Raw genomic sequence first — 9246 nt, forward strand, 5'->3', positions numbered from 1 at the left:
CGCGGTCGTTCCCGGAGCGCAAGCTCGGTTCTTCCTCAACAATTTTTGTAACTTTCCCCCGCTCTCTTCCTTTCTCCCCTTCTCCCCACCCCTACTTTATGAATAAGGAAAACAAAAAGTGTCGAAAGTGCCCACCGATTGCCACCCCACCACCCATGATCCTTCCTTCCCTTCCCGCCCCACTTGTTTTGTTTTTTTAAAGCCGCGACAACATTGTTTAGTGTTTATTTTGTTTTACGATCGATAGCTTCCTTTGCTTGGTCGGGGCGGCTGCTGAGCGGCGAAGTGGCGTGGACCTCATGTAGAAATGACAACAATGGAAGGGGCCAGCGGGTCGAGTTTTGGAATAGACACGATTTTGTCCAGTGCCAGTTCGGGCAGCCCCGGCATGATGAATGGAGATTTCCGCCCGCTTGGCGAGGCCAGGACCGCGGATTTTAGGAGTCAGGCCACTCCGTCCCCCTGTTCGGAGATTGATACCGTAGGAACGGCGCCTTCTTCTCCCATCTCGGTCACCATGGAGCCCCCGGAGCCGCATCTGGTAGCAGAAGGGCCCCAGCATCACCACCACCTCCACCACAGCCAGCCGCCGCCGCCGCCCGCCGCGGCCCCCACGCAAAGTTTGCAGCCTTCTCCCCAACAGCAGCCGCCGCCGCCGCCGCCGCAGCCACCGGCCCAGCAGCTGGGCTCGGCCGCCTCGGCCCCCAGGACTTCCACCTCTTCTTTTTTAATTAAGGACATCTTGGGCGACAGCAAACCTCTGGCGGCGTGTGCACCCTACAGCACCAGCGTGTCCTCTCCCCACCACACCCCGAAGCAGGAGAGCAACGCAGCACACGAGAGCTTCAGGCCAAAGCTCGAGCAGGAGGACAGCAAAACCAAACTCGACAAGCGGGAAGATTCCCAGAGCGACATCAAATGCCACGGTGAGTCGCGCCGCGTCGGCCGCCCGAGCCATCTGGCTGCTTCTCGTCCTCGGGTTCTCGGTCTCCCCTTCAGACTCCCGCGCACCTCGGCTGCGGAGTTACTCCGGGAGTTCCTGGGGCGATCGCACCCCGGTCAAAAACTGCAAGCGGGAGGGAGGCCTGGGCATGCGACACGAGGACTGGTCCGAAGTTCGGTTTATTGTTACAACCTTCACCGCCATCCTGCTCCTTTCTTTGTTTTCCTTAATTTCAATTTATTAGGGATAGGGCGGAGGCGGAGGGGATCTGAGCGCAATTCTTTCGTTGATAAAAGGGAAGGACTGGAGATTTTTCTAGCTGAGACCGGGGGGGTGGGCATGAGGGGAGGTGGGAGAGAGAAACGGGCTTAGCTAGCGTGGTGTCTAGGGGTGTGTTCACGACGTGGCGTTTATTCTTTAATGCAAATTATTTCAGTCCCCCCACACACTGCATTTTCTAAACATCACAGGAATTACCAGATTTAATGAAGAAAAAATTTCCGAGTTGATTACCAAAACAACTTTTTTTTTTTTTATTAGATGGTGATTAATATAGGGAAGCCCCTATGGTAAAAATTTATAATCGGTTTCTCCGTTTTTAAAATACCCTTCTTACTCCATGGCCCCAACCGAGTATTTGTATTTCAGTAAGATTTTGTTTCCCTGCAAGTAATTGGGAAATCGCATTTATGAAAGTAAAATCTTGTGGAACTGGATTTATTTATTTTTGTAAAATCAGAAGATAGCAGTTGAAACTGTGCTTCAATTCCTTTTCCCATTTTCTCCTCAATTTCGTAAGGAAGTGTTCTGGTCTTTGCACGATAAAAGAGTTTTAACATACCAGGAGAATTCTTTTTTCTCCTTTACTAATAAGTTTATTACTGTTACTAGTATTAACCTTTGCCATCTCTGGGAAAGATGTGTGCTGACTATCTGAAAGGTAGGATATTGGCTCCTCATTTTACTATTATAACATTAGCATAATAGTGCCCAAAACAGATGTACAGTCTGGTCTGGCGATTTTTTGTGCACCAACCTCCCCAGTGGGTCAATTAGAGAGATTATTGTTCTTCCTGCAGGGAAGATCAAGGAGCGCAGCAAAAACGGGTACAAACAGAGAGGGATTGACATATCGATTTCCCAGCATTTCAGTAAAAAACCAAAGTTGACAAATAGAATCCGGAAATCTCTGGGCTGTCACCTGGATGGGCTCAGTGATTTTGAGCTCTACTTGGTGGCTGGGTGACATATTCTTTCTGAAGCTTTAAAAGACTTGACGCAAGCAACTGCAGGGAACTTGATTCCACCATTTCCCAAGTGCATCTGAAAAGGGAAAACAAATGCCTATAACTTTTAGTAAACAAAAAGTGAAATGAAAAAGGTGCCCCTTCCTCAAAAACAAAAACAAAAACAAAACAAAACACAACAACAGAGTAGAAAGATATTTTGCAAAGTACCAAATCAGAAAAAATGAAGTCATAGTGAAAACAGTAAAGGAATGGGACAGGATCTCCCCCTCCCCCCCATGAAAGAAACAATAACAAAAGGACCCTATATTGTAAAATATTTTTTTCTTTTTAACTTCCAAAGATGAGAAGATCAGACAACCTTTTAGAACCCTTTTAGGAGCTCTGCACAAAGTTCCAGACTCTTTGGCCAGAAATTGGTTCTCTTCCTCCGTATTGGCTAAGGTCCAAGTTTGTGTGTGATGAGGGTGGCAGAGTATAGTCCCCCAAGACCAGCAGCTGGCTTGGGAATGTGGAAGTGTGTGCCAGGAGGACACACCACCCTTCCCATTCCACACTATCTTACGACTCTGGGTTTCTACCATAGGAACAAAGGAAGAAGGAGACCGGGAGATTACGAGCAGCCGAGAGAGTCCCCCTGTGAGAGCCAAAAAGCCTCGCAAAGCCAGAACAGCTTTCTCTGACCACCAACTCAATCAACTGGAGCGTAGCTTTGAGCGGCAGAAGTACCTGAGTGTGCAGGACCGCATGGACCTGGCAGCAGCGCTCAACCTCACGGACACCCAAGTCAAGACCTGGTACCAGAACCGCAGGTAAGGGATGCTGGGGGGGGGGGGGGGGCAAAGGCATCGGGCCATCGAGGTCCCGACCACTGCAGCGCCAGTCTTCTTCCCTCCTGGCTCCGGGAGACTCCAGGGACTCAGAGGCCCCAGAGTGGGCCCCTGGGGGCTTTCAGGCTGGAGCAGGGATTAACCACACCCCCAAGGTGAGAGGGACTGATAGGCAGCTGGAGTTTGGAACATTTTGCACTTCTGAGTGTCTTAGCATATGCTACTTTTCCTCTCAAATCCGAGTGGCTGGAATCCCTCCCCCCACTTTGCCCCCAAATCGATCAGGCCACACCTTCTCAAATTGAGACATCTGTGCAGCTGACACTCAGGTCCATAGAGCCTGCGCCATGCCCCCTTTGGGCCTGCCCCCGGCTGGTTCCGAATGTCTGCAGCTGGCCACGCAACCTGGCTATTGCGATCCAGGAGGAGCTGCCCCACTGGCCTCAGCTTAAATGTCCTTGCCTTGGCTTCTGAGGCAGCCAGCCAGGCATCCAGACTGAGGGTCTGTCCCCTATATTTGTCACCTCAGAGCCTGCCAGGAACCACTGCCTCCACTGAAAGGAAATTCGGAAGGGGGTTGGCAGCACGGGCAGGTGCCTGAACGGTAGAGCGAACCCAGGCAAGCTGAGGCTGAAGTTGTGCTGTGTTTCCAAGCCTGGCAGTAGACAGTCTTGTCTCGATTTTTTTCTCCCCCTCCTTTTCTCTCATTTGTCTTCTAATCGTCCATAAGTGCGGTTGGAAATGCCCATCCAGTTGTCATCTTTACCATAATTTTCTGTCTCATTACATATGGTTTCAGCCACCCTAATTCTGTCGGAAAACATTAGTGTCATTTGTAGCCAATTTAAAATGGGCGACATGTTTATTAATTTGGCTGAAGCTGCCGGGTATGGATGGCCCACCAGCCCTGAGTTCCTTCATGGGGCATTTGAGCAAAGGCCTGCTCGCCTCTTCTTCCTGGCGGGGTACCGTGGGGGAGGGAGGAAACCGAGAAAAGCTGATCACAGGTTTTAATTGTTACTCTCTCTCAGAGGAGAAAATACCTTGAAATGCATTTCCCACCCCCTACCCCCTGCCCTGAAATGGCCCCGAGGTGCTGTCACCTTGGGAGAGCCCTCCCTCAAACAAATTCCATTTTGAAACCTTGGTGCCTTCCTTGCTCCAAGCTCCCCACCCGCTCTAAAGTCCTGTCAGGCTGAGGAGAGGGATGTGTCTTCACAGCTCTGGGGACTAAGAGGGACAGGGTCCGAGGCTAAGGAGTCTCTGTGTCCTTTTGTTTATGGTTTCTTCTCACTCGGCCTGGAGGAAAGGGGGAGGGGCAGAGAGTGGACACTCTGGGATTGTGGGGGGCCACTTGGGGGAAAGGAATTAGAGGAGGAGGGAGAAGACCGCCTATAGATGGAAAGAGTGGTCTCCGTTGGCCTTCAGGAAAGTTTCGGGAAGTAGCCCAATTATAAGGGGGCTACAGCAGAACAGAGGGTCAGGAAGAGGCAGCAAAGCTTATAGAATTTCACTTATGAATGTCTCAGACGTTGAGGGTGTAATTTATGAAATTGACTTGAATTTGGGCCCTTCTGTGGGCGAGAGGGTGGGGAGGAGGGCTAGGAGATGTGGTTCATTCCCGGTTCTCAGAACTCTCGCCGTCCTCCTGTCCCCGGAGAAAGAGGAGCGGGCAGGGGGCGAGAGAGGAAGGGCCTGGGTGCCAGGGCTGTGCCTACAGCTGGGAGGGGGGCGTGCACGCCGGCTGTTTTTCAGGACCAAGTGGAAGCGGCAGACCGCGGTGGGCCTGGAGCTGCTGGCCGAGGCGGGCAACTACTCGGCCCTGCAGAGGATGTTTCCGTCGCCTTATTTCTACCACCCGAGCCTGCTGGGCAGCATGGACAGCACTACGGCCGCCGCGGCTGCCGCAGCCATGTACAGCAGCATGTACCGGACTCCTCCCGCACCCCATCCCCAGCTGCAGCGGCCCCTGGTGCCCCGCGTGCTCATCCACGGCCTGGGGCCCGGGGGGCAGCCGGCCCTCAACCCCTTGTCCAACCCCATCCCAGGCACCCCGCACCCCCGGTGAAGAATGAGCGACTGACGGCGCTGCAGTCCCTTCCCGTCCCTTCCCCTCCCCGACCGACCGGACAGCTGCCCCTCCGCTCCGCTCCCCGCACCAGGCCGCTGGGCCTCCCTCGGGAGCGACCCCGGGAAGCGGAGCAGTAAGAGAAGAAGCCGCTCACCAGTGGGAGGGGGGCCCCCCAAAGAGGAACCAGCCCTCCGCTCTCTATCTCCCCACCCCCAGAAACAGGGCTGGAAAGCTCCCCACAGCAGTGTGACTGGCGATATCGCTGACCCCACACAAAGTGCGACCAGTAAGTGAAAGCATCAACAAAAACAAAACCTCAAGCTCTTTTTAAAAATGACTTTAGGGACAAGCAGGAGGGAGGGAGGGGGGAGGGGTAAGGAGGGAAGAACGAAGGGCACGGAGAGGAAGCCGGAGAAGCAGAGAGAATTGTAGATGGACAGACAGCCTCAAATTCTGAGGCACAGGGCGTTGCTGTGGACATTAGGTCTGCCCCAGAGAAAAGAGGAGGGTAACTGAGAACTTTGCACTGATTTCTCATGACCTTTTTTCTTTTGGAAAAGTGGCATGCTCCATAATATGAAAAAAAAATGTACATTTGAAAGACTGAGTGATAAGTGATATATCATATTTATTATATGTTGTCCAAAAAAGAGTCACTTATATACGTTAGTAAAACATGATTTTTCTTTTCATGTCTTTTTGATTCAGTAAAATAAATGCTTAGACAAAAATATAGATTTTTTTGTGATTGAGAATTACAAAAATAAAGTTTATCTTTTTTTAACAAGCGATGAAATTCAAGGGAGCTGATTTTACTAAAGCAGAATGTACTATGATGAAATGCCTGACTTGGTTTAGGGGAAAAAAATTCCCTCCTGTAATATTAGGAATTTATAAACTCTGTAAAGACTTTGGGTTGACTTACATAAAAACAGCGCCAGTTTTCCTGCTGGCCTCTTCCGAGCCGAGCCATTATTTGATGTGTGAATTCCTTTCTTTTTAAGTGGATGATTTCAGAGCAGTCCACCCGGCCAGGGGGGAAAAGTCTCTGCTTGTGGGCTGTTGGTGCTGGCTAAGTGGGCCTCCAACTTGCCCTGCTCCTGGCCTGCCTGGAAGCCCCAGCCAAACCGCGGCTGTCTGCCCCTCCTCCTCCGGCTCCTAGGGCTCTTCCCCGGGGCAGTGAGGGTCCCCGGCGCCGGGCAGCGGGCGGGTGGATGCTCCTCGGGCCTCGCAGCTGTTCTGCAGCCCGCAGCCCGGTGCCCACGCGGCAGGCCAGCCTGCGAGCGGGCGGCTGCAGGGAGCGCAATTAGGACGCCCCGGGGACTCGGAGAGGCCCGGCTAACAAACCCTCGTTGCGTCTTTGATCCTTGCCTTCTCATTCCCCAGCGGGCAGCCAGCCCCCAGCCCTGGCCGAACCTCTTGTCCTAGAAAGTTCGTTGTGCTGGGATGCCTTGGAGCAGGGATCCAAGTCTGGCCAGGACAGGCGTGCCAAGCTTTTTATCAGCATCCTTGCAGGGCTTGGGACCATGAAACGAAAGGCCCTGTCCAGAGGGTGGAGGAGGTCCACAGCCTGCCCTAGGAATGTGTGTGTGTGTGTGTGTGTGTGTGAATGGGTGTGCAAATACTGGGAGCACCTCTGCCAGGGCTGCAGGTGCACCCCCCCAGATTGGCTCCCCACTAGGCTCAGCATTCAAGACTATGTAAGGGAACAACTGAACAGGGTTTCAGTTCTAGGTCTGCTTCCACTTTCTCCAGCCCCAGGGTCATTTTCTGAAGAGCCAGAGTCAGATCCCCCAGCTGGGTATTCTCATATCTCTAGCCTCACGCCTGCCCAAGTACAGTGTCAAAGGGCTAAAACAAGCAGCTAAAACACATCCAGACCCATCCTTCAACTTTCACTGATGTTGAACCTTAGTAGAGTTAAAAACATTTTTTAAAAAGTGGAGTGCTGTGGGAGTGTGTATTGGGGAGGGGTGGGAAGGAAGAAGGGAAGAAAGAGGTGAAATCCAGGAGGAAATTGCCTCAGGCGCCTTGATCAGACCTTGGCTAATTAGGGAGTGGTTTGCAGATTTCTATCTAGCTCATCAATTTGCTTTAAAAGTGGTCTTGGTCTTGTTTGATTCTAACAAAAGGGTCTGGATTGGCCCTTCTCATTTTCTTCAGGCTGAGTCGGGGCAAACTCAAGACAGCTGGGTTGGGTTGGAAACTGGGCGCCACTGTGTCCAGTGGGGAATGCCCAATGCCTGGACATTCTAGCAGACTCACCTTGTTCCATCTTAGCTGCTGTTGGGTTTTACAATCAAGTTTAAATAGTTCAAAAATGGTCTGCCTGGGCCTAAAAAGGCACTCTCCAAGGCTGGGGGTGCGGTGCACTACAGCTTTCGTCTGCACTTGTCCCAGGGCCAGTCACCTTTGGGCACAAGAGGGACCTGGGAAGTCACTGGAGTTCACACATCACACATTGCCTATGAAGAATGATCTCAGGTCCAGTTGGGAAAAATGCATGAACAAACTTACAAATACAAACAAGGCCATAGCACCCATCCGCTACCAGCAGCTGGCCAACAGCTCACCAGCCACTCTGCGGAGGAGCCAGCCTGCTGTCCCTTCACTCTCAAGGCTGAACTTGGACTCCATAGGTGGACAATGCAGGGGGACTCACTGTGTCTATAGAGGCCAAGGTTTCTTAATTATCCTTATATTCCACTGCTGTTAGCCATGACTCTGGGTCCACCGGAGTCCTCCTAAATTTGCTTTTCTTCAAAGCCATGTTTTCTTCAACTCCCTTAAACTGGGCAGCTAAAAGTGTCGATTCCCCTCTAAATGTGTTTTGGTTACTCCCCATTGTATAGAAGTTGGCAAATCGGCTGTTGGGGTGGGTGTTGCTTCAGGAAGAAAACTGAGTGGCCGAATTTCTTTTCATTCTTTTCTTTCTGCTGCAGTACTGCGAAGAGCATCTTAGCTGGTGCCCTTCTATTCAAACGTCCCCAACTACTGCTTAAAAGTCAAATGCAAACACATCCTTTTCCTCAAAAGGGGTCTCTCTGTTCTTCTGTGCTTGCCCAACAAAGATGGGGGTTGGCTAAGAGATGAGGAGTGCGACCCTAGGTTTCCTGAAAAGCAAGGAACAAAGATGACAGGCAAAGGTCTTTTCTCATGGGAGATGTGGAGTCAGTTGTGGAGGCCCAGAGGACAGCTGTCCCTGGGAGCTGTGCTCCTTTTCTTTTCCCCTAGTTTCACTTGGTGTCTGAAGGGCACTCCACCGTTAGACTTTATTTGAATTGGTCCTGTGATTAAGTTGGGGACTTGCAAAACAGGGGCTTGGAGTGGCAATCTTTGCTTCCTATAGAAACCCAGGAAAACGAACTTGTTTCAGAGAGGTCTTTAAACATCCACGGTGACCCCTTTAGATTTGCCCACCCGCATGTCAGCTCCAGGACCCCAACTAACCTAACAGAAATCTGTAGTGAGTGGGAAGTGAAAAGTGGACTCCCTGGCCAGCAGCCAGCCAGTCTAGTCCAAGCCAGCAATTTTCAAGGAGTTGTAAAGTAACGATTGCAGCTTGTCTCTAGCCTCCAGCAAATATACCTACCACCTTGTATCAGTTTATTTTTGCTCCACCCTTTAAAATGAAAGCCCACACAACGGCAAATTAACGGATTTCCTCTGTTGCAAATAAAACCCACTTACCCTCAAACCAAGACTTCCCTCCTCCTCTCTCCCTGCCATCTGACTCCTTGCCTAGACAGCCCTTCCCCAGGAATCTGCTGAATTCCACCTCCCCTTTTTAAACGGGTGGCTTGCGAGTAGTTTGTTTTGTTACATTTTTAACTTTCTAAAAATATTTGGAAAAGCTCTCCCCAGGGCTAAGGAAACTTTAGTTCCTGTTAAGCCACGTGGTTACAAAAATATACTGGAAGAGAGCTACTTAGTTTTCTAAAAAGCCAGGCATGGCTTGAAGTCAACATGCTTGGGAAGAGACTGAATTTTCAAAACTACTGGTGGGAATGGGCAAGGGCAGGTTGGAGACTCCAAGGGGACTGATGTTTGCCGCAGAGCTCTGAATCCTTGGTGAGGGAAAGCTGGTTGTTGCCTTGGCTGTCGATTAGAGAGGTGTGGGCAGAAGGATGAGTGGGGGCTTTCCCAGGGTTTACC

At 51.2% G+C, this 9246-nt stretch overlaps 1 protein-coding gene across 1 annotated transcript; it reads left to right on the forward strand.

Annotated features, from left to right (window-relative positions):
- The first annotated feature begins 307 nt into the window (after positions 1-307).
- BARHL2 (BarH like homeobox 2) lies at positions 308-5088 on the forward strand. Its single transcript, XM_035020143.1, has 3 exons — positions 308-926; positions 2777-3002; positions 4776-5088. The coding sequence occupies exons 1-3, from the start codon at positions 308-310 to the stop codon at positions 5086-5088; spliced, it is 1158 nt and encodes a 385-aa protein (XP_034876034.1).
- The last annotated feature ends 4158 nt before the right edge of the window (positions 5089-9246 follow it).

This window comes from Mirounga leonina, unplaced genomic scaffold (assembly GCF_011800145.1).
Source record: "Mirounga leonina isolate KUSES-001 unplaced genomic scaffold, KU_Mleo_1.0 Mir_173, whole genome shotgun sequence".
NCBI classification, from domain to species: domain Eukaryota; kingdom Metazoa; phylum Chordata; class Mammalia; order Carnivora; family Phocidae; genus Mirounga; species Mirounga leonina.

Coding starts and splice junctions, on each gene's coding strand:
- BARHL2 (XM_035020143.1), top strand. CDS start 308: ATGACAACAATGGAAGGGGCCAGCGGGTCGAGTTTTGGAATAGACACG. Junction 927..2,776: donor GAGCGACATCAAATGCCACG/GTGAGTCGCGCC, acceptor TTTCTACCATAG/GAACAAAGGAAGAAGGAGAC. Junction 3,003..4,775: donor ACCTGGTACCAGAACCGCAG/GTAAGGGATGCT, acceptor GCTGTTTTTCAG/GACCAAGTGGAAGCGGCAGA.